The 26,058-nt window shown below is 37.5% G+C and overlaps 2 protein-coding genes across 5 annotated transcripts in view; one reads left to right on the top strand and one right to left on the bottom strand.

Annotated features, from left to right (window-relative positions):
* Nucleotides 1-6,278, top strand: part of LOC140160622 (uncharacterized) — a 97,705-nt gene extending 91,427 nt beyond the window's left edge. For all 4 annotated transcript variants that reach the window (XM_072183875.1, XM_072183873.1, XM_072183872.1 and 1 more), the window contains 2 exons: nt 1,380-3,122; nt 4,418-6,278. In XM_072183875.1, the coding sequence (XP_072039976.1) occupies nt 1,380-3,122; nt 4,418-5,079 (2,405 nt within the window). In that variant the 3' untranslated portion in view covers nt 5,080-6,278. The remainder of the gene's footprint in view (nt 1-1,379; nt 3,123-4,417) is intronic.
* Nucleotides 6,279-16,005: 9,727 nt separating this feature from the next.
* The window catches only part of LOC140160621 (uncharacterized), a 36,392-nt gene continuing 26,339 nt past the window's right edge, over nt 16,006-26,058 (bottom strand). The window contains exons 12-15 of the mRNA XM_072183871.1: nt 25,507-25,698; nt 23,317-23,478; nt 21,797-22,016; nt 16,006-19,740 (exon numbers count right to left, since the gene is read on the bottom strand). Coding sequence (XP_072039972.1) covers nt 19,403-19,740; nt 21,797-22,016; nt 23,317-23,478; nt 25,507-25,698 — 912 coding nt within the window. The 3' untranslated portion in view covers nt 16,006-19,402. The remainder of the gene's footprint in view (nt 19,741-21,796; nt 22,017-23,316; nt 23,479-25,506; nt 25,699-26,058) is intronic.

The raw sequence follows: 26,058 nt of genomic DNA, 5'->3' as shown, positions 1-26,058 counted from the left end.
CAAGCAGTGGTCAACTAAGGGTATGATTGTCAAAAGATTACTTTACCGATCGTATGTGGTAAAGCTGTCAAATGGCAGAAATCTGAAAAGAAACAGAAAGCATTTGAAGAAGACTTACCAGCATGTTGATCCAATTGATGATGATGATGAACCACTTGGTCAACCAGCAGCAGCAGCACCAGCACCAGTGAACCAACCAGTTCAACCAGCTACATGTCAACAAGACAGCACCAGAGCAGCAGCACCATCCGTGAGAACCAGATCTGGCAGGATGGTGAAACCACCCCCGGGAAACCACCAGCATATTTGCAGGACTACCAACAATAATATGTGTTTCACATGCCTATACTTTGCACAGAGTCAAATTTAGTGAAAACAATTTGCCTGCTTAAACAGACTCATGTGATGTCTGAACTGACTTTTTGAACTTTCACAAACTTTCAGTGAATTTATGTAAATATGTTTTCACAAGTTGCAAGTTTTGGAATTTGTGTTTATTCAAAGAATCAACATCCAGGTTAACCTACATGCAATACAGTAACAAATCCTCATATATACAACATGTGATCTCGGTTCTAGCGTTCCATGGAAGAAAGAAGAGGAACTCTTGATAATTGTTCAAATGAAAGTGCCTTCAGTGTTGGAGTTCAAGCAATAGGGAAAAAATAACACCCTGTAACCCAGCACAGAGTTTTGGATAATCCATCCAGTTCTCTTTGTTTAAAATCTAATTTCTTTGTTTGAAAGTTAAAAGAATGAAAAGGCACTGAAACTTGATTAAAGAGAAAAAAAGACTCTCATAGTATAACAAAAACTCTTATGAATGGACATATTGCTGCCAATACAACTTGATCAATATTAGTTGCAGCAACAAGATTGTTCAATCTTCCCAAAAGGGGAAAGATGTGGTGATATCTGAAATAGGCTATTACGTTTGGCAACTGACTCACATCGTTCGGGCTGGCAACCCGTTCCAAAATGGCAGCGCCCTGTGTGAATAAATGTTGATTATTGCTACGTAGATTGCAAGTGTTATGAATCACTTATTTGCCTCCGAACCCCAGCATAAGAATAAGACAGTCGGGATAAAAAAAAAATCAATATATTGGTCACTCAGTATCCATAAAAATTGACCGATGTATTTGGGACTTATGATCATGTTTAGGACTTATGATGTGTCAGAAGTGGATTGATGAGAATTGCATGAAGATAAATGCTTTAAAATTGAATACAATTTGTGAATAGTAATTTTTGAATTGCTCAGAATCTATACAAGTGATGCATATTTCATATAATATTCATATAGTAGTACACAATAAAGTTTAGTCCACAAAACCTTTCTACATGTACTTAACATCTGTGTTCATTTTCCTATACAGATACACAGAGTACCACATCAAGCCTTGCCACAGAAGAATATGAAACAGCAGAAGAATGGACAACTATACTAGTAGATTTACAACCAACCCCTGTACCAACGCCACAAGAACTTGCCACAGGATCATCTCATATAACTCCAACTCCAACTCCACCACAACTCACTATAGATTACTCTCAAATAACCCCTACTCCACTTGAGATGCAATCAGTGCAACCAACTCCTTCACCAGAACAACTCATATCAGCTTCGGTATCTTCAACAGTACTATACACACCGAAAGCCACAATGATGCCCTCACAAAGAACCCCAACTCCAAGTATTACCCCTTCACCAAGTGCCCCTTCAGTTACCCCTTCTGTTAATGTCGACTTTGATGTTACAACCATCATTCCAACAGAAATGCAGACTATAGATGTGTCATTAACAGTATCAATGGAAGAGGAGGAAGCTTACAGTTCCGAACTTACACCACTTGCATCAATGGTAACTGTTACTATGGAGCCAACACCAAGTATGAGTATGGTAACTGATACATCAGCTGCTGATGAAACTATTTTGCTGTCAACATATCTGCTGTCACCATCAGCTACTGCTGTAGATGAAGCAAGCGTATCATTGCTGATATCTGCATCTAGTGTAATGCAAGAGGTGATTTCCCCAACTAAGCATGTCACACCCCCTATGCAAACATCCATTGTTGGATTTACAACACCATCTGGTACCTTTGAGACAATGCCAGATGTAACCACTATGTCTTTGATAGATATCACAGAACAAACAACACCAGAATCAGGTGGTACTGTTACAGTGCCGATAAATGAAACTAACTTTACCACAAGTAATACACCAGAAAGAACAACTTTCAGATTACAAACAAATTCATCGCAAGTTGCCAGCACTGGCATGCCAGATGTAACAACAGAAAACTCATCTGGTGTGACAACTGTTTTCCAAACGCAGCAACCATCAAGCGAAGTCAATCAGATAGCGGTTGACTTGACGATCACATTTGACGGCGATTGTCAACCCGTGTTAGCGAAAGAACAAGATTTCAAGGACAACTTGATAAGTACATTAACAGAATCTCTTACGATAGAAACAGATAAATTGAAAGTTAATCAAGTGAAATGTGGTTCAGTTGTTACTGATATCACATTGATAGATAATAACAACCATGATGTGTCGTATGATTTATCAGCCGAAATTGAAAGAGGAAATTTCACAATACTCTTTGAAGGCAGATTATTAACTGCAAAGCATATTTTATTTAAGAATGGACCTCTTGCTGAAACGACTCCAACATCTGGCATCGATAATGGAGACGATAATAATGGTATATTTTTTAAGGAGCAGCAGATGCTGATTTATTATCTCATAGGCAGTGTTCTAGGTGTTATCCTAGTTATAGTCGCCATTGTACTCATGCATCACTGCGTTCATCGAAAATGCCAAACGCACGCACAGTCGTTCAATGTTAACGATGGTCCCGTGGTGAAATTATCGGAATTCAACATGGCGCATACGTACATCCCCAGACCGAGAAGTATATATAGCGAGAATTTTGGAGCTGATGGCAGGTACTCCATGTATGGATTCAATTCATCGCATTCGTCGGCTTACTACTCGAGTGATGATGATTTGAGTAAGCAGTGTGAGGAGATACCCGAGACAGAGACTATCCGAAGATTTAGCAATGAGTTTGGTCATAGTGTACCACAATGGGATCTACCTAGACTTGAAGGTAAGTGATAAAGTCTATCAGAAGATTTTGCCACCCCCACCACCGGTGCCCCCATTAAATACCCAAAATTTCACAAATTATCCACTTTTTGCAGACATTTTGTACAAAATTTTGAAGAGAACTCCTGTTTCTGCGACATGAAATTTTCGCAAATTTGTACATTTCCTCTAAGGCCTATAGGAAGCAAAAATATTTGCAAGAATGAAAATTTTGCGAATCAACCGCACAAATTCCGAAAATTTTTATATACTCGAACATTTCATACTTAAAAGTACACTGAGATACACCACTATGAGGAAAATAAAGCAAAAAAGTCCTGAAATTGATTCTTCTGTGTCCATTCGTTTTGAATGTGTTAATTAGATATTTGAAGGTTTCTTTGTACAAATCCAAAAAATTTGGGTTGATGTTACGTACCTCACTGACAGTTTTGTGCTAACACTTAGCACTTTCTCAAATTGACTGACCAATTCCTGCACATCGTTGGCTGCTCCCGGATGGAGCTGGCGTAGATGGCGCTGTTAGGACTTGGTTGTAAATATGCGGAATAAAGTAGTTCCCCTGGTCTCTGTTGAGTGTCTTGGCCCCCCCTCTTTATTATCCAGATGGCTTCTTTTATGTGTCTCCTCTTCCTGTTCTATTCTCTGTCTTTGATTTGGGACTCCTCCCAACCGATTACATGGTTTTGCTCGGCCATGTGATCTGTGATAGCAGATTTATTCTCCTCCCCCGTAACGGAGGCCTGTCTTTGCGCTCTGGTGTAACATCAACCCAAATTTCTGGATTTGTACAAACAAACCTTCAAATATAAGGACCGTCGATGAATCGATAATAATCAAAAAATCGGCTATCCAATAATATCAATATCGCCGATATCACTTTCGGAAGAAAATCGATATATCGGAGTTGCCGATAATGAAAAAAAATTCCCAAAAATCGGGCGTAAGCAGTGTGTTAACTGCCGCAATTATGTCAGTACAGGCGTGTTTTGAAATGTAAAAACTTCTAGAATCAATAAGTGTTATTTTACCTCACCACTATTAAAAGTTTCTAATACATTTCCATATGCCTAATTCAAATTTTAGAAGCTTAGTGACTTGAATTTTCAGGTCACTAAAATTGGGAGGAAAATCGATTTATCGATTATTATCGATAATGAGTGACCGATATATCGATTTTTAAAAATCCTAACATCGACGGTCCTTATTCAAATATCTATTTTACCGACAATCCTGATGAACTTATTTGCGAATGTGTTAATTAATTCTCACATTTATATTTTTTTCATTTCCCAGGTGTTGTAAGACAGAATGAAGTGAATGCCACACTGAATTCCTCTACCAGTACCCTGGCATCTTCAGCACCAGGCAGTTTCAGGTCTCCTCCAAGAGGCTCCTCTCCTCCACATTCTACCGTATCATCAACAAGCAGTAAGACATTACTAGCACACCATCACCATCGACATAATCACAACCCGAAACGACCAAGAAAGGCTCCTCCCCCTCCTCCACCTTCAACCTCAACATCACCCCCTTCACCAGCCAACTCGTCATCGTCATCATTTCCTCCCCCTCCTAATATAGCACCCCCTCCTCCACCTTCAGGAGCTCCACCACACCCACCATCAGGAGCTCCACCACCACCACCTCCACCCCCTCCCCCTCTTTCCACTACATCAAGCTCACATAGTTCATCGTATCGACGAGATGTCACAATGCCTCATTCGAGACCGTCAGCATCGGTATGCTCCGACTGCGGCACAGACTCTTCCGGTGACACCAGATCACTGATAAGGAATGGGTCCGATTCAACTCCTTCTATTTCCGGATTAGATAATCCAGGATTAGTGAGCGATACAGAGACGGATATGTCGGGATCTAGCAAACCACCAAGGCCCCCACCCCCTCCAAGGAGTTCAACGCTTACTCGTATGGACAGAATACCAGTGACTGTGTGACAAAGCTCTACTAGTAGCACAAAATATTATGCAAAAAATAGGAAGACTGGCCACTATGGCAATAACTGCTTGGTTTTTGGCCTCCACAGGCTTGTCACATAGATGGAAAGAACACAATGGAGTTCAATTTCCCACTACATGTTCAAACAGCTAGTGGTCTACGGACTCCGTCCTGAACTTGCCAGAAAGGTGGTTGACAATGATGAAAACGAGATAGAGATTGTATACTGTATAACAAGTTATTTTTGTGGGGTTCACTTTCCTTGATTATATTTGTTCTGAACAGTGATGTGGCTTCTCTTATACACTGTTTGAAAAAGTTACATTTGAAGCCTAAGTTAAGAACATTTTTGTGGCTTTGAAAATGTCCACTTTAAATTTAGGCGAGGGGAAAAAAACACCCTGTTCTACGGGGGACGTACCTTTAAGTAGGGTCGGTCGGGTTTAAAAAAAAAAAAAATTTCCAATTGACCCCAAAACTCACCCAAAACTGTAAATATTTTACAATTTGGGGAAATACCAAAAAAACTTGTTTCTGATATTTTTGAAATTTGTGTCGGCATTCATTTGTACAGGAAACATTTGTTTCCAAATTCTTATAAAATCTGGGTCGGTCAGGTTCGTAGAACAGGGTTTTTCTTTTTTTGTCGCCTTATACAGTAGCAGAAGTATAGTATTGAAGAAGAGAATCTTGCACTAATAGGTGCACTCAAATCATCATTTTTGCACGATAATGATATTTTTCACTTTACATAAGCAGGACTGTTTTCTGTGTGAGCTAATTGAGTCAGCAGCACCATGCGGCGAAGACTATCCATAGCTTACAGCCCTTATCTTCTACAAGTTATATCATTGGCTCCTCTACAGCATGATTAATGAAACAAAAATGTGCCTCAGCATCAAATTTTTAGAACTTTTACTCTTTTGTGATGTTGGGAAAAAACTGTTCTTCAACCTGTGGATCAAAAAAACAAATGTGCCTCAAATATCAAATTTTGATAAAACATTATTCTTTTTATGGTTTAAATCAGGCCTTCTCAACTAGTTTATTTGAAGTGCCAACTGGAAAACTTTAGTGATCATGAAGTGCCAACATGTCAAGGGAGGACTCTGCGATGTAGAGCGTATACATAGTGGTTAAGGTGCAGTGGCGCTTTATCGGGGTCCAGGGGGCAGCGCCCCTGGAAGCGCATGGTTTTTAAAGGCCCAGATTGGGTATGTTCATCCATTGTTTGTTCAAGATTTATGTAAAAAAATTATTAAAATTACCGTGCGCCACTTCATGCGCCACTTCGATTGACTCGAAGCGCCACAAGTGGGGCGCGCGCTGCCAGTTGAGAAGGCCTGGTTTAGATGTTGTGAAATGCTCTTTTACAGTCTGTACAATTAATAAGTAAGTGAAAATTAATGTATCGCAAAAATTTCCACTTTAACAGTATATGGAAACAAATATGTGCTTCAGATTTTTGGAATTTTGAATCTTTTTTATTTTTCAATGTAAACTCAAACCTTCCCTTTGGTTTACAAGTTATTACCCTTTGAATTTGTATATAAACACAACCTAAACATTTATAGCCATCCTAAATATTCTAAATGTTACCGTTAACCCTTACACCAGAAAAAACCACAGAATACCACGATGAAAAATTCTGCGCATGCATGCATCCCAGGGTCTGCGATGACGCAATCACCTGAAGTGTCAAATGGTCACGGAATTGCGGGCCGGGCAGTAATTAGTCGTGTAGCTCCCGGTCCGTGATCGTGTGCTTGGCATGCGGGGGTCAAAGGTTCGAATCCCGGGGGTGCCAAGTCAAAAATTCTTCTTCTTCTTGACTTTTTCGGATCTTCTGTGACTTCGATAGCAAAAAACCTGGGTCAGTGTTAGGGTTAAGTGTCATCAAAGATGCCCCTATATACAATCTAAACTGTTCAGCTTGTGTTAAGATTATATACCAGTTGATGTTTGATATCTAAGCTGAGTGATAATGAGTGGGTACAAGTTGATATTGTTTGTAACCAATGTATAATTGTTGTACTCGCTGCGCCCAACTCGTGTGATAACATACACATATTAGGATGTGTTTAGATACAAATTAAAAGTGTATAACTTGTAAACCAAAGGGGCAGTATTTATACCATTGTGATGTGTAGGAGAATGTTTCAAATATGTGACACAATCAAGGGAAATGAGTCGCATGTCACTAATATTGATTTTGAGATATTGGCAAAGAAAGTGTTAAAATTCTTTTGTTTTATATTGTTTTCAGCGATTGATCAAGTGACGTAACTTTGCAAAGAAAAGTTGTATTAACACAGGGTTTTCAGTTTCTGAAAGCTTTAAATGTCCTCTTTAGAAACATATGTAAAACACTTTCGACCAGGGTCGACATGTGACTCATTTCTCTTGATCATGTCACATATATGTGACCGTCCACGGCGAATGAGCCGTAAATTCCTCCCCTGGTCAATTTTGTTTTATTTCGTGTTTAAAAATAAACATCATAAACTTAAAAATGGTATATCATTTGACTTCAAACGATATCCAGAAGCGGGGTTATGGTTTGTTAAACTTTGCTCCTTCAACAAAATTATAGCTTTTACGTTTTCACATGTGTCTCTTTTTTCTCTTTGTTGGCAATAAATATCAAACAGTCATAATTGGCGGTCATTTCAAATCATCCCCAAGTCAACGAGGTTTAAGAAAGTTCTCTCATTGTTAATTGTTGGTTATGCATACCTGTACAAAATACAATGCCTGGTAACCCACCACTTGAACAGGATTTAGCAATATAAGCAAACAAAGACCAGAGCTATTAAAAGTTCTATAGCCGGCCATCTAAGGTAGAAGCTTATTATCCACTTCAACAATAGGATTATTGATTAGTTTTTGACTATCGAAATGAGACGGATGTCGGGCCAGCTTAAGTTACCGATGAATATGACCTTCGTACACATTTTACACCGTACTGCCAGGGCACATATGTAGCCTTTTTTTCTGAAAAGATACATGTAGAGAATAATAACAATGTGTCAATGTGTAGGTATTTAGAGTGTAATGATTTTTTACTACATTGCAAACAAGCAACAGGAATAATATATCATTGTAAAGCTTATTTTGGGGAAAATTTACTCCAGTGTCAAAATGGTCGACATTCTGCCGACAATTATTTGACAAGAGGCACTAGCACATAAGTTCTACCCAAGTCAATTAAGGTATTCTAATTCCACTGGTTAAAATCCTGTCTATCCAGGGAGTGTCAAAATTGCATAATGACGCCTTCCTATATATGGAGGACTCCAGATTAATCATTTCATCGCCCGCAAGACATAGTGGCGTATCAGCCATTTTTGACAAAATGAGATAAGAACCGTTTCATAATCTATGTATAAAGCTCTTCATTCTGACAAACTTTCAAGACATACTTGTCATTAATTAATTAAGTATTATCACTAATTAGGTTTGGCGTATCTCACTCAATGGAATTATTGTGTACAACATTCCCCTTGTTTTGGACGGCATAGTGGCGTATCAGTGACATACGCCACTATTTTGGTGTGGCCAGGGCCAGATTTACCTTTTTGGGGGCCCTGGGCCAGGCCAAAATTAGGAGGCCCCCAAACGCACCGTGAGGAAGGCATGTGCACTCAAGTGGCCAAGTTTTTAGATTTTACTAGGACATTTTGCGCGCGGGCGCAAGAAAAATGTCAATTTTAGACTATTTTAGCCCAAGTTGAAGCTGAATTTTGCCATATAACAAGCCAGTGCGGGCGATGCGCGCAAAATTTTGCAGTTTTGTACCCTAATTTGGCCCAAAACATGGCGTTTTTCGGCTAAAATGGAAGATTCACACTGCATAGGGTAATTTTGGGCACTATGTCTTGCGAGCGACGATTTTATTTCAGCGTCAGATTGAACCAGATTCTGGTGACAGAATTTGAAAAGAATTCGCTTCCCAGCAAACACAAAACGTTTTCGGCATCATTCGCAAAAGGTTATAAAATGTTGTCAGAAAACGTTTAAAGGTCGGGTTATATAATGGGTATATTAAGGATATAAAACGTTTTCATAACATTGAAAAACATTTTTTGATAATCTGTCTAGCAAACACAAAATGTTTTACAGAAAACGTTTAAATGTTGGGTTATATAAAGGGTATAAAAACGTTTTAATAACATTCCAAAAACATTTTTGAAAACCTGATACAAAACATTTTAAACAGAATGTTATTTTGGGTTGAAAAAATATTTTATGAAAAATGTTTGCCCAAAATATTTGCAATAACGTTTTAAATACGTTTTTATGACCTTTAGATAACCCGCCATTTAAATGTTATTAAAACGTTTTAAATAAAACATTTTAAGAACATTTCTGTGTTTGCTGGGGTAAATATTTTAACATAATGTTATTTAAGTGTTGACAAAATATTTGGCAAATAATGTTTGCAAAAATAGTTTACAATAACATTTTGAAAACATTTTAAAAATATTGTTGTAGTGTGTTTTCATACCAACCGTTTTAAAACGTTTTCATGACCTTTATATAACCCGACATTTTAATGTTATTAAAACGTTTTTAGCTAAACCAAAAGCCAAAATATAACTTATTTAAAACGTTTTAAAAACGTTTTTGTGTTTGCTGGGTTACTAGTATATGCAAGTGCTACTCATCACATCCAACCAACCTCTGTAATGGCTTAGCACAGAAGTTTTTCTTCTTGATATTGCTTGTAAAAAATATGTATCATGCATAATATAGGCCTACACTGGCTTAATAGTTCACAACCTCTGACTTGGCTTAGCACAGAAGTTTCTCTTCTTGATAATGCTTGTGAAAAAATAATATGCATATTTATGTAGGCCTATAAGCTTAATAGCTTTTGCCTAATAATCAAATAAGGCTCACATTAAAAACACTGTGAAAAGAGCTTTGGAGACATTTTTTAATTTATATATCAGGCATAGTTTCAAGTGATGTATCATATCTTCATTTGCTTAATTTTCACCTTACAAACAGACATAATCGGATGAATATGACGTAATTGACACCCACCGTGTGTGATATATAACAGTAGCATAACGTTAACTGGGGAAACAGGTAATTAGCACTATGGACCACAATGGCCTCATCCCAATGGCATAGTTCAATAACCTCAATTAAACAATCATAGTGAGTAATTTCAAAGGTCATGCAATGAATGTGTAAATGCTGATAGATGAGCATGTCGTGGATCCTAGTGTAAGGTGCATAATTATTGTCACCATGCTCAGTGCCTGTTTTATGTTGAACAAAATATTGTATATATTTACTGTAGCGATATTGTAAACTGTAGGGTCCGTATGCACAAAAGAGTTAGACGGGGCCTAAAGTTAGACCTGGTCGAAGTGGAATTTAGTACCAGGAGAAAGGACATTTCCTTTACATTTTAAGTTATTTTGTATTATTTTTGAACTTTTCATTTAAATCTTTAGAATTTGCTAGCTACTCTAAGAAGGAAATAAGAGTAAAGGACCATTCCTGATCAAAGTAAATTCCATCCACTTAGACCAGGTCTAACTTTAGACCCGGTCTAACTCTTTTGTGCATCTGGACCTAAAGGGTTTGTGTGTGTTTTGTGTCAGCATAATTATATTTTATATAAAGCATAAGTCATTTGCTGTTGTGATCATGTGATTTTACTCAAAATACCTTGAAATTACATTCAGAAGTGTAACTCAAATGAATGTATAATTCTCGCTATTCACAATAAGGGCGCCGCCAGCGGTTTGCGATGTAATCGTGATGTATCATGGGAAAAGGTCAACATCCAAGTCCGCGCAATATGAATATTACCATGCTATTACATAGGAACACATGACAATATTTTTTAGTTTGTCAATATAACGGTATTACACGCAAATCGATAGAGAAAAAATTAATTGTCACATTTCAAATCACATTATTTAGTATTATTGCATATCGATTCGCGTGTAACACCTTTATTTTGACAAACTAAAAAATATTGTCACATGTTCCTATGTAATAGCATGGTAATATTCGTATTGCGCGGACTTGGATGTCGACCTTTTCCCATGATACATCACGATTACATCGTAAACCGCTGGCGGCGCCCTTATTGTGAATAGCGAGAATTACCCTGAAGCTGTATAAAATTAATGTTTTGGTTCTCGTCCAGAGGATTTTCATGAATTGATGAGGGAGGGAGGTTTTATTTTCCTTCTTTTTTCCAATGTAAAATGAGCATTGTCAATAATTTTCGCTCTTTTCTAACAGTGCTCGAGGAAAGCATGAGGCCCCTTTTTTTAATGTGAGGGATAAAGAACCCCCTAGAGTACCACAAAAAGACTTGGAAGTGATCCTTGTTCTCTAATAAACTTATTTGTATGTATTAAGTTTTCATAAATCATTCCAAAGTCTAAAAAAGTTTTTTAATCTACAAAAAAATCAGACAAATCCCAGAAATTGAGGAGGGAGGGGACAAAAAACAAAACATTAATTTTATACGGCCTAATGCGATAATCACATCATCTGTAAGAATCCTTAAAAAATAACTGATGAGGACGGACACATTCAACAATTTTGGAGATGCTGGGCTATTCCAGTTTACATCCATACACCCCCTATGGAAGACATGACCTTAATCTTCCACATGCACAGGGAGTGTGAATTTCAGATGTGGTTACCTGAATGTGTGACTCCATTTGAAATCTACACCCCCTATGGAAGACATGGCCTTAATCTTCCACACAGTGAGTGTGAATTGGGGTTACCTGAATACTCCATTGAAAATTCACACCCCCTTTGTGGAAGATAAGTCATGACTACCATTAAAGGGTGTATGGATGTAAACTGGAACAGCCAAATGTCCTCAGTGCGCTTGATGCCCGGGGGTACTCAAGTTTGGTTTTGGTAGGGACGTGCGCTGAGAATTTGAAAGTGGACCCATAAATATACCAATTTTTCAAGAAATTTGGACCCATTGATATACCAAAAGTCAAACTTTTCAGGCAATTTTAACCCAAATTGTCTTAGTTTTTACAAATTTTCCCAAAATTTTGGGAAAATTTTGGCTAGATTAAGGAAAAATTGGGCTATTTTCGAAAAAATTGAGAAAATTTTGAAAAAAAGACCCATTCATATACCAAAATAGGCTTTGAAAAAGGGGTCATTGATATACCAAGAGGCCGAAAATGCTACCCATATTTGCGGCACGTCCCCGTATGGTCATTTGTACTGAGTACCCCCCCAGGGCTTGATGGAATCACTTTTTTCAGTGATAAACAATACCTTGAAAACCAGGGGCTAAAATCGCAAATTCATTTCTAACATAAAAACAAAAACTTGTTTTCAAAATAAAAGCAATCAAAATATAAACAAGATTAAGATTCTGATATTTGTGACTTTGGCCCTGGGTATATACACAGTGCCTAGTTGTGTGAAATTATATTTTTGGTAAAATTATGTACCAAAATGAGAGAATTTGATGTATACTTATTATCAAACTGCACCATAAGGTGGTGTAGCACAATATGTGAATTGTGGACTTTTTGGAGTATTAGGAAGCCACTTTATATTTATGTGTGAAAGTTTGGTATCATGCTTTTTTTTTTTACCTTATAAACGTCAATGTAAATACACAGAGTATAAGAAACAAGAGGTGTATGAGGACAAAATGTGTGAAAGGCACATATCGATCCAGATAATAAGAATGTCAGACCTAGTGACTTCCCCCGTCGATTCATGGCTCTTTAATAACTTAATGTGAACATTGATGGCGCTATTCATCTTAAATCTTGATTGCATATTTAAAAGGGGTAGAACTTGTATACTGCCATTAAAACATCGGAAAAACATCGTAAATAGGGCGAACTATTTTCCCCAAGGTATTAGCTATCATAACAAGCCTATCATCCCGAACCCTGGTTATTATAGGCCCATAGTCAGTTAAAGAGGGAAACATAGTTGCCCTATTTCCCCCATTATTATGTTTTGATGAATCCAAGTGTGAAAATATTGGATCCAAAGCATAAATGATAAAATTGGATGCTTTACACCTAATATTTATTGGTCTCGCTATGAGTTTTATAATATTTTAAAACTCATAGCTCGACCAATAAATATGGGCTCAATTCGATCCAATTTTATATCAATATTGAACCATGTAGTTGAAATAGGGAACACAATCGCATGGGAAACAGTTTGGTGTTGTTAATGTGATTGACCAATAAAATGGCATGATTTGCTCTCAAATATTTAAGAGGTGTATAGGTACAATATGATAACAATGGATTTATAATGAATTGTTTCTTTTTACTTAAAATTTGTATGTCACACATCTGTGACTGTGATGTTAACATTTGTTTTGAAATAATCACTTGAAATTTGAGATTGCAATTTGAAGATTTTTGACTTTGTGTATGAATTTGTACATAACTTAAGTTGACTGAATTATTTTTATTTGAAATTTTAGTGACAGTTTAAAAATGTTTATAATGAATATAATATATTTATGTGATAATGATTTTAAATTATGTGCATTTGTAAGTAATATTTTCATGATCATGCAAGTGAAAGGACTGAAGATACTAAATAAAATGGAGCACTGAGAACACAAGAACATTTTGTTATGTGTAATTGGTCTGTGGAGTCAACATCAGTTTTCAGCGGACCAAGAAATGCTGTCTGACTAACCTTTAGATATATTTTGAAATGCCAAGAAGGTATGACCCCTGGGTTGTGTCAAATAAAGGAAAAAAGTAAAGAATATAATTAAAATATTTTCCCCACCTGGGTGACACTCCTCAAAAAACCCAGATCAATATTTGTATTTTAGGTTTATAAAAAAATCTTTAAAACTAAACCAGGTATGACACCAGAGTGGTGGGTGTCAAATGATAGAAAAGAGAGCAAAGAATGTGTCCCTTAGGGGTGATTCCTTAAAAGATCCAGGTCTGTCAGTGTACATATTTTGGGAATTTGGGTCTTTTTTACATTGAATATCTTAAAAAATAAAAATAAAATGTAGATATTTATATAGCGCTTTATGCCGTAAACAGCCTCAAAGCGCTTTACATTTATTCCGCCGTCATTTAAATATGTCGGAACCACGTTTGCAGCCTACAAGTGGCACAGGGTCCATCAGTACAACGACTGTGACTACCCCTAACAGCTTCCCATTGCACCTGGTTGGGGTGAGGCAAGCAAGACAAAGCGCCTTGCCCAAGGGCGCAACACAGTGGTGGGACGGGGAATCGAACCCACGCACGTCGAGCAAGCTCTTAGACTATGAGTCCATGGCCGTAAGCACTGAGCCACCATGCCCTTGTGGTGGCGTCAAATGAAAGAGAAAAATGTAAAGATAACATATAAAACATCAAACTAAAAAGAGTATGAACCTGGGTGGTGTCAAATGAAACAGAAAAAGGTAAAGAATACAATAAAAAAAAAAGAACCAGGGGTTCTACTCCTAAAAGTCTTTAAAAGCTTGAGAAAACCCAATTTGGTACAGCTATGCAGTGCAAAAACACTCCAATCTGCAGGAGGGGGGATAGGGTCCATGGAAATTGTTCCCCTATTTTTTGGAAAGTTTGCCATTACTGTTCTTTTCAGCCATTTTTTTTGATAATTTTGGCCAAATCCTCTAGCCTCCCACTTTTCAAGTCGGATTTCAAGTAGGAATGGTTATAGACCACTTGGCATGTGACGTCATTGCCCGGCAGTATGCGCGCGCATTATGGCAATTTCCATTGTTCTTTGCCCTGCAGTGTGCGACGCATCGTAGTTTACTAAGGGCACATGCTTTTTAAATCGCCCGCCACATTTCATATAGTACAAGAAAGCCATTGAACAGTGTAGCGGCTCGTTCGAGCATATCGATAGAAGAGTCCCTCGCCTTTGTTGATAAACAGTGATGTCAAGTGGTCTATACCTTACCACTTCCAGTTTGGTAATGTTGAAGACAAAGTTTCAGAATATTTAATCTTTAAACTACTCATAATTTTATAATAACCACACTCTTATTAAGTACATTTTAAGAAAACAGCTTTACATAGAGTAATGTAGTCTTTATTGATTTTTTTCTCCCAATCAAGTTCAAACGAACAATTATGCAAATTACTTACATATATAAAAAGTAGTTTTCTATACAAAATTACACATTGAAAGTATAAAATATAGTATGTTGTATCAAAAATACGTTGGTAGATAGTACTGAATGTTTTCAAAAATACAAATGTTATAAAGTACTGAGTATGTTATTTCAAACATAAAATTGTATCAAAAATATAAATTAAAAAAGTGCTAAAAGTTCTATAGAATATGCAGGATCACAGAAATCAAGTTATGCATTTCTTTATGCATCAGGGCTCACTTTTATATCAACTTGCTCATTGGTCCAGCTGAAATCCCTGGATGATATGACCTTAATCTCCCACACAAATGGAATCGCCCATTCAGGTAACCCTATTTGAAATTCACACTCTCTGTGTGGAAGGGAAGGTCATGTCTTCCACAGGGGGTGTATAGATTTCAACCGGAATAACCCACTGCAAGGTACCAACGAGCCCAGATCAAAGAAACCCGACTCCACCAAGTTTGCTTGTTGCTAATGGAGGGTAAACTAGCGTACCTCTGGATCATTTCGCTATGCACCTGCAAACTTTGATTCAGTAAGAGTATGTGCTTCTTTGCATTCTTCAGAGGTGTAAGTGAGGTAACGATCCACTCCCTGAAAAACATGCGAGTCTAAAGCGAGAACCTCCTCGCCAAATTTCCGGAACTCCTGGGGTGCAAGGGGGCTTGTCCGGGGAATAGGCGGCAGGGTATCACCCCTCCCAAAAAAGTTTTTTTTGCTATTTTTATGACAAATTATCATCATCCAATTCCAGAAATGTAAAAAAATTTCCGGGATTTTTTTTGTGATTTTTGTGCGTTGCCACCAGCACTCTTGCTACATCACAACCTTAGTAACGCCCAAGTTTAAGGATGCAAATTATTGTACGATTTCGCATGTTTGCCTATAAATGTTGGAGGTACACCATTTAGGTCTCCATGATTGACAAAATAACATGGTGGATTTCCACAGCATTACACATCGGGCTATTCAGAGTCCGCACTCAAATCTCCTTGGCCTGATGCATATATAGTAAGGATATGCTAGCCATGTGCTTCAACAGAAAAAGTTTTGAAATATTTTCTCAAAATATCAAGAGTTATCTTAAGAACTGCTGAACCAATACTAGGCTTGTTTGTACTCATTTTAATGTATTTTTCATGCTGATTCCAAATATGGTCATGAAAATTTAAATTTCTGAAATTTTTGAATTTTTACCAAAATTTTGAAACATGTTGTCTGCAGTCGACACCCGCGTGAAGAGAGTTAAGATATGCTCTAAATATGTATCACTGTTTACTGTTTAAAAAACACATAATTTGGCAAATTGGATATTCATACCACGACAACCAGGTTACGAGACAATCACACAGGGGAAATCTGCATGTGACAGGTTATCCACATTAAGTGCGATGAAGCAATTTAACCCAACATTCAGTATGTTTGGGTGATGGACCTCAATGTGAGGTAGAATTGCACCACCCACCTGTAAGCTAACCTATGTCAGTTGAATCCAATATACCAAATTTTATAAATAACTTGTACATTTTGCTATTTCAACAGTCTATTTTCTTATGCAATAGACTGTATTTGCTAGAAACTATACTTTTTTTTAAAGTATAGTTTCTAGCAAATACAGTTTATTTAAAAATATATTTATATAATTTCATTACGGTTTTGTGAGGTTACAGTAATAGTGATAACTGGAAAATAATGATTACATATTTCCTGAGATTATTACTGAATAAAAATATTACTTTCCCTAAAAGCAACATAAAATTATAGCGAAACAGAGAATAAAAAACTACTGCACTGTCATGAGAGGTTCTGGTTCAAAGTATTGGCCCGAGGTAACATCATCATCATCATCATCATCAGTTCTCCAACTAATGATCTTGAGCAAGCGAAACAATTTGGTTTGGCTGCAGCATCCCTTCAGTATCTCCCAGGAGGTGCTGGACATACTGTAAGTACAGTGTCTGTGGCCGTCCGGTTTCCTCTTCCCATGTGGTGGAATATAAAGGCGCAGTATATGGCCGAGAAATTTGAGTTGATCAACAGCACACCAAAGGCCAATAGTTTGAACCTGGAGCCTTGAAAGTAACTTCATATATTTGTTTTGTATCCTGCATTCATAGATTCTTTGTTCACTGATTAGTTGAAAGATTATATTCTAATAGGCCTATCACCCATAGGCCTAAAGCAGGGCAGGCCTAGGCTAAGCTTACCTAGTGTCTTGGCTTTAGACTCACACAAGGCATAGGCTAAGCTTATATACGTAGTGTCTTGGCTTTGGAAACGCACAGGGTGACACAAGCTTACCGTGATAGTGTCACTTCTTAATTCGGTTCTGTGTTGGTCTGCATATGGCAATTTATCTTAAATATTGTATCATCTTCAAAGAAAATGGTGATAGAAGGTGATATCAGATCGTCTGCTATTATTATCATCTTTAGTGGCACACATTCATTTATTTGTGGTGTATGAATTGTTCTTTGTTAGCGTAAATTGCAGATCAATTTGCAATACTAATAGCCTATTTTCTATCGTCAAGCGTCACTTGCGAAGACTAGGAGCATAGTAAAATTGAGCGAAGCACTTAAGGAGGAGTTGTTTATAAATGATTAGATGCCTAATCGGGTCCCTGAATAGTCTTTTGTGTAGGATTAGGCCAGAGGAGGCCAAAATAGTACATTATTTTATTTGTGATCATGTGACACACTTCAATCAATGAACAAGAATCAATTAATGAAGGATAAAAATTATAAACATTTATATGCTGTTAATAGTAGTCATTTTGTTATAATTGTACATAAGCTTGCAGAGTGAGATCACAGTTGGTGACCTATAAAAGGTTAAAGGTGGGTGACCCGATTGACAATCACATCCCCCAATCACATATTTTCTTATTAATTTTCTTATTAATCCAGTACTTTTCTTAGCCCAAGATAGTATGAACAAAAAAGTGGTAGCTGGGCAGTGTACAACCCTGTGGGTCATTGGGGATACCCTTTGTTGCTTCTAATATCCAAGTTCTACTGAAACACTTTCAAATCTTGGAATAATATTTGTGTGATGGGCTTCTATGCAAGGTAAAACTGCACATTGCCGTTCTTACTGTAAGAACTTTTAAAAGATACCGATCGACAGCCTCATCCCCCTCATCAAAACTTATATTTTGATATCAATAGAAAACTTGTATTATTCTTATTAGGCCTGACAAACGTTTTGTTTTAGAAGTAGTTTACCACCACTGCAAGTATGTTCTATTCTATGGGGCACTGTAATACACATTTTGGCTTCTACTACCAATACGTACCTCTGGAGTAAAATTGGGAAACAAATTGTGTTCAGGGTAGACCTCAATCAGAGATGCCAGTTTCCTGAATTTGTTAGGTTTCCTGATTTTTTATCTAATCCAAAAAAAAGAAAAAAAATTGAATTTTTTAACTATTAAAATTTATTTTTCCTTGCGATTTATTTTGGGGTTTGGAGAGTCCATGGCCCTAGAGCCAAGTGATACAATCATTTGTGGTTGATTTTTAAAATAATTTGGGAAAATTTTACAAAAATTGAAAATTTTGTATCTAAAACGGACCCCCAGCCACGACTCGCTGCGCTCCGGTCGCTGCGCTCCTTATGGCTTACAATTGTCGGTCTTATTTCCAGAATTATTTTTGGCAAGTCACTAGCATCTCTGTTCAATGTATATGTATAATAGAAAACATGATATGAAAAATTGGTCCACCCACCTTTAAAAACACCTGTATATTTACTTTAAAATGCGCATAACATTCAGTTTTCAAATTTCTATTATTAACATTTTCTAAAACTAACTGAAACTATAAGCTACAATGGGCTATTCTAGTTTATATCCATACACCCCTATGGAAGACATGACCTTAATCTTCCACACAGGGTGTGTGAATTTCATATGGGGGTTCCCTGAACGGGCGACTCCATCTGAAATCTACACCCCCATGTGTGGAAGATTAAGGTTGTGCCTTTCATATGGGGGTGTATGGATTTCAACTGGAATAAGCCTAATAGTCCTCCACCACACCCATATTATATAATTATAGGCCTATATCTTTTGTTTTGAGAAATAGTGGCTACCGATATAAATTATCATTATTAATATAATGACATTACACAAGATCAGTGGACACAGAACTAATAAATGTCTCTATTGTCATGATTGTGCAGAACTGATTTTATGCAGTTGATTCATTAGATGCAGGTGTATTACCCAACTCATAAGACAATGCATACACGTTGTCTATACCACCTGCGCCGTCATCAAGAGCTACTTTTCTTGAAAATGGACTTGGTCCTCCAAAATGATGAGGTTCTGTATCTTGATTTCCTTCCTCCAGCATTTCAATAACTTCTGCCTTTGGATTTTTGGCTCCATCTCGAAGATCAAACTTCCTGATTGCTCTCTGTCGTCGACGGAAGACGTAGATGAATGCAGCGATGACGGCGACGAGAAGCAGGATTCCGATTCCTCCGACGGAAGCAAAGGTGGCAACCAAGGAGGAAGATACAGTAACTGTGGAAGTTAATTGTAAAAAAAAGCTATGTTAATGTTTTATACCTAACGTTCCAGGTGCTTTTTGGCAAAGTGGAAGGAAGGAAGAAGATGACGACAAAAGTTGTTTTCTCATGTGTGGTTTTGAACCAGGGACCCCTCGGGTGCTATATACACAGAACTATGGATAGCACAGCACTACGGTGTACCTTCACTGGCTATGCTTTCCTTGCCCATATGTGAGTTTGCATGTTGATGAAATCGGATCATGTGGGATACCTGCACTTGGAGTTGCTTTGTACATTTTTAACCCTAACGCTCCAGACGATTTGTGGCAAATTGGAAGGAAGGAAGAAAGAAGATGAAGAGAAGTGTGGTTTTGAACCAGGGACCCCTCGTGTGCTATAGACAAACAACCGCAGAGAGCATGTCATGGCAGTGTACCTTCGCTGGCTAAGCTTTCCGTGCTCATACGTGAGTTTGCATGTTGATGCAGTCCGATCATGTGGAATGCTTGCACTTGCTTTGAACATTGATGTTTTTTGTGCTTGGCAGGATTAGGATAGTGGAATATATACTATGAGATGCTGCAAGCTGCCCAGGAAAAACCTCCTACATGCATTTTCACTGTTGTTACCTATTTCCCCAACAGGTAACAGTGATAAAATAATTCAATAAACGATATTGTCATTTTGCAGGGAAAACTACCTGATTTGTTAGTTAAGTTTTATGTCACCTGCAAAGTGAAAATGCCATAAAATTTATTCTTAAACACTTTTTTTTATTTTTTTTATTTTTTATTTTTCTTTTTCTCTTTTTCTTTTTCTCTTTTTCTTATTCTTAAACACTTGATAACGTTCCTGTAATCTTATTGGTTCTTACCCGGGTCAGCGCGTGTACATCGACGCGATACGCCTACTCGCTATTTGAACCAATGGGAGGCGCATATCAACAACAGGATTGATCAATTTTGAGCCCTAGGTAATTCCTTGTAAAATGTAGAATTTAATTTGATTTAAATTTGTAATATTTCTGATATTTCTATTTGAATTGAAGTGTTAAAGAATGAGAATAAAGATCCGCCGAGTTGTTTTACGCCAAAAATAATGATGTCGCCCGTGTTATATGAGACGATAGATGCACGACAGCGGCTAAAAACAATACCTTTATTCTCTAAACATCATTTTTGTACACACTTGCAGTTTAGAAGGGGACAGATCCAAAATGGGCTTGTACATTAATGTTAAGGTCCAGCCTTAATGGGCTATTCCATTTAAAATCCACACTACCCCTGTGGATGATTTTGGAAATATCTTCCACAGAGGGAGTATGAATTTCAAATCGAATAAACACATTAGACAGCTCCATTTGAATTTCATACACCTTCTGAGAAAGATTCAACCTGAATCTTCCACAGAGGGAGGGTGAGTTTCAAATGGAGCTGATAATGTGTTCATTCCCTTTGAAATTCATACTCCCTCTGTGGAAGATATTTTCAAAATCTTCCACAGGGGTACAGTCAGTCTAGTCTGAAGTACAAAGTACCGACGCGGACGCAAAAGGTGTGCCGACTTTGAAGGCACGCATACCTGCAGCAGAGACGCAGCTCTGCACGCGTTGTCACTTTGTACCGGAGGCGCAGCTCACGCAGCGTTGTCACTTTGTACCGGAGCGCAGCTCTACGTATGCGTTGTCACTTTGTACTTGGTGGACAAACTGTAGTGTGGATTTTAAATGGAATAGACCAATTGCAACCAGAGCTCAAAGAATACAGGGGCAATGGTAAATTTGCCTGCAAATTGTCTAAAATCATCCTGACAAGGGTGTAAAAAAAAATACCTAAAAAGGGACATAGTCGTCATATGACAATCACTGGCTAAACAAATAAATGTTACATTAAAAATCCAAATGTCTAAGAATCCCTCGTTACAAAAGTTGCTGGGCTTAATTTTTTTCGAGAATTTTTTTTTAAATAGCCCCACCCCCCATACAATTTTCAATTTTTTGAGACCTGCATTAAGTACTGTATCTGTATCAGTATATTTTTGAATCATGTTGGTTTACACATTCAACTTACTTTCAGGATGTTCATTCACTTCAACATGTGACTCAGGGGTAGTCTCCACAGTTTCCACATCAACATCAAATTCAAATTTCTCGCCGTTAAACTTGATAGAAATAACAGGAGGGTCCAGCGTGCCATCGTCCATTCCTCTTTGTATACTTTCAATGATACTCACAGCTACTGTGTCAACAACTTCGGATGAGTTACCCGGGTTTGTGGAGTGGATGACCTCCTGTATAGCAAAACATTTATTTATTTATTTATTTCATTCTTATTTAACCTGGGTTAACCTTTCAATGCACTGGCATTGTTCTCCCAAGGTGCCCAGGTGGAAATATGGAAATATGGAAAGTAACTGGAATATTCAATTTAAAATCTGCCATATCCCTGTGGAAGACTTCTGAAAAGTCTTCCACAGAGGAGTATGTTTGTCAAATGGAATAGGATAGGGTCAATTATATTGAGACCCTTACTCCCCCTGTAAATGGCTTTAAATTTGTCTTTCACAATTGCAGTATTTCAAAAGGAAGATGCCCAATTGATGAAATCCATACTCCCCTGTGCAAGACTTGAGCTAAATCTTCCACAGAGTGTGGATTTAAAATGGAATAGTCCAGCATGTTGCTGTGATTTATACCATCAGATTAAGTACTATAAACCATCCCTGGCTCTTCATGTTTTCATGTTTCAAAAGCGCTCGATAGTAAGCACATATGCATACGGTAGTCCTCACGTGCCTTAGGTGAATCACAGGTGCGAGTAGCATCCATCATGTCCATGGCAAAAATGTCTTATGCCTTATTTCCAAAAATCTACAAAATATTAAAATTTGACTTTTATTGCCCATTAGAACTAGCTGATTAGGATTTAGCAATGTTTCATTTGGCGAAACAGGACAAAAAAATTTTAATCCAAAAATATTTAGTGTTGTATTTTTCTGGAATTGGGGGGGGGGGGTAGATTGGCGCTGATGATGTATTCCGGTCACAAGATAAAATGTTTTAAACGTGAGCTAGTATGATGTATAAACAGTCAAGATGAACATAATCAGACATGTATCATAATGACAGTCAACCACTGTAATTGTTACTCCCCCCTTCCCTGTCCCTGCATTCCATTTATTTGGGGGGTAGATTGGCGCTGATGATGTATTCCGGTCACAAGATAAAATGTTTTAAACGTGAGCTAGTATGATGTATAAACAGTCAAGATGAACATAATCAGACATGTATCATAATGACAGTCAACCACTGTAATTGTTACTCCCCCCTTCCCTGTCCCTGCATTCCATTTATTTGGGGGTAGATTGGCGCTGATGATGTATTCCGGTCACAAGATAAAATGTTTTAAAGCGTGAGCTAGTATGATGTATAAACAGTCAAGATGAACATAATCAGACATGTATCATAATGACAGTCAACCACTGTAATTGTTACTCCCCCCTTCCCTGTCCCTGCATTCCATTTATTTGGAGTATTTTTAATATTATTATAATGTGATAACAAAGTTATTTCCCTTTCACTTTTTCTTACCAATATGGCTGCAATTTGTACTGTGGTGTCACGTCGCTTGCGTCTTACATTATCATCTGTTATGATTGAGCACTCAAAGTTCAGGCAATTAGCACCACCTGGGTAATAGGTGGCAATGTGGCTGGCAATCTGGCCGTTGCAAAATTGTTGCACAGTTTGACCCTGCAAAAAGGTAATAAATATGGTACAATGTATGAGTTATAGTTAGAGTGAAAGTTCATTACAGAATTTGAGTTAATAGAATTGGATGTTTAGTTACATTTTCAGATAAAGTTACATGCTACAGTAGGGCCCAGGGGGGCCACATGTCATTGACAATGTGGTATCATGCATGACCACAAAGTCTCCATTAGGTAACATAAACAAGTTTTGCCAAAATACACCCCTAAATAAGTATGACAAGTGACAAATTTACTATTTTAATATCCTACCCTAATAAGTGGAAGGCATTATTTTAACTCCTTAGCATATCAATCATAAATCATTCATTTTCTTGACCTTAAGGTAGAATCATCAGCTAGCATGTCATATACCGAATCCCCTTAAATTCACCTTGATTGTACCTTATCATTTAGTAAATATTTTCCCAAAATTAAAGATTAGGGCATCCACTAAATCGTTTGCAATCTGCAAAAAAAGAAGTATGAATTTTCACTAAGACCCATTGCGCTATCATGCATATATGAAAAAAATAACAACATTACCATAGGTTTCACTGACAAAAATATAAACAATTATGACCATATTTTGCTGGCCACATTTGTTGAAGAATCTTGTGAGTTGCACGGTGAGAATGTAGGCCTATTAACAGATAATATAAATTCTCAGTGATTTTACCCCAGTAAGACTAGCTAGGCCAGCAACACAACACACACAGAGCAGAGATCTCTGCCGCACATACTGTTCTGTGTGTAGGGCTCGCACCCGTCTATTCAGAATCTCCCTGTATGGTGACTCATGCACAATTTCGGGTAACTTACGCGCACACACCGGCCACAAGTTTGCCTAGTTCCCACGCATGTTTTACCTTACCAGTCAATTTGGTAAATATCTAAATATTTTAACAACATATTGAAGTAGAGATTAATAAAAACCTGGGGTCCATGTGCCTAAATAGATTAAAAGTTAAATGAAGATGGCGGCGGTCTATATGTTTCACCCTAGCAGGGTGAAAGACAATGCGAGACACAAATTAATATATGCGAGGATTTTTTCTGATTCTCGCATATATTAATTTGTGTCTCGCATTGTCTTTGTCGCTAAATATCAATCACAGTTAAACATGGCGACTTGTGCACATTAAGTATATGCACTCTATAAAGAGATGAAAACCCCTGTAGCTCCAGGCGACCGATACAATCCTGGTCATACTTGTTAGAACACTTTAACATGGGTACTTCAAATATGCCCCCCATTCCCTCGATCAATGTTGGTAGCTGTTTTTTTTGGTCATGCACCCCTAGAAACATCTAACATTGATTGGTGGGGAAGGAGGAAGGCTGTAGTAGTAGGGAAGGGTTCAGACTTCACGCTAAAGAAAGCGAAATTTTAATATGTCAAGTATAACAGAAATACGGTTTCAAACAGTCCTACTTTGACACAAGTTTTTGAACTACTTATGACCGGGATTGTAGGTTATGTACAAAGGTATAGGATGCAAGATTCTGAAGACATAATAATGAAGTTGATCGGTTATTGTGTTGGAGATACACAGTGGATTAATGGTTTTGCTTCCGCCCGAGCAAATAGCCGGACAGGCAGCCAAACAACCAGACAAACAAACAACCATTTGGGTGATAACATGACCCCCACATAATGTGCGGGGCCAAAAATTAATCACACAGTTTCAAAAGTACTGATCTGAAATCATGAGGACTTACAACATATATTTTTGAATGAAAATCGTATTCTGTGTATTGTATAGATGAGTTGACTTCTGACGTCAATGCCTGGCAGTATGCGCACGCATCATCACAATTTCCATTGTTTTCTGCCTTCAGTATGTGCGCGCATCATATTTTGTCAAGGCTTGTGTTTTTAAAACTCCCGCCACATCACAATAAGACTATTGAACAGTGTAGTGGTTGCATGGGGTTCACTCAAGCATAAAGATATACCGGTCCCTTGCCTTTGTTGATAAACGTTGAGGTCAACTCATCTATAGCTCTTGCATAATGAATCGGAACTTACACTTGGAATTGCAGGAATAGTAATGTACAAGATTCTGCATAATGGGTTTCTTGCACACGTTGCTAGAGTACTACCTCCTCCGCAGTACATTGCATGTGGGCATGTCCCTGTACAAACTTGGGCTGCTGGTAGGCACTGCTGGTCTCCTGGGCAATCACTGGCACTGGTACATGGAATGGCTTGGTTATTACTCTGTGAATGTAATTTATAATAATAAAAGAATTTGAAAAATAAACATCTGCATGGAATTGCTTCAAGGCTGACATCACTATGTAAATTTTGATAGATTGGGCATTTCACTGCAAAAGTTGTCATTTTCCTGCTGTTGATTTTCCGAGCTATAACATTTTAGCTTGTTTCAACTATATAAATTCAAGTTGCACATATTATACTTACACACTTTAAAAACATTTTCCTTCATTTTTTACTTTGTACATGCTTGGATCAGAACATATCAGAGCAAATATTGTGTAACTATATACAACCGGCTTTTAAACTATTTCAGTTATTACAGTAAATCCAAAATAATTGTTAATTTTAAAACATCTTAAT

The sequence above is a fragment of the Amphiura filiformis genome, chromosome 9, assembly GCF_039555335.1.
Source record: "Amphiura filiformis chromosome 9, Afil_fr2py, whole genome shotgun sequence".
NCBI lineage: Eukaryota > Metazoa > Echinodermata > Ophiuroidea > Amphilepidida > Amphiuridae > Amphiura > Amphiura filiformis.
The sequence above is the reverse complement of the archived record's forward strand: the minus strand, read 5'-3'. Positions and strand labels throughout refer to the sequence as shown.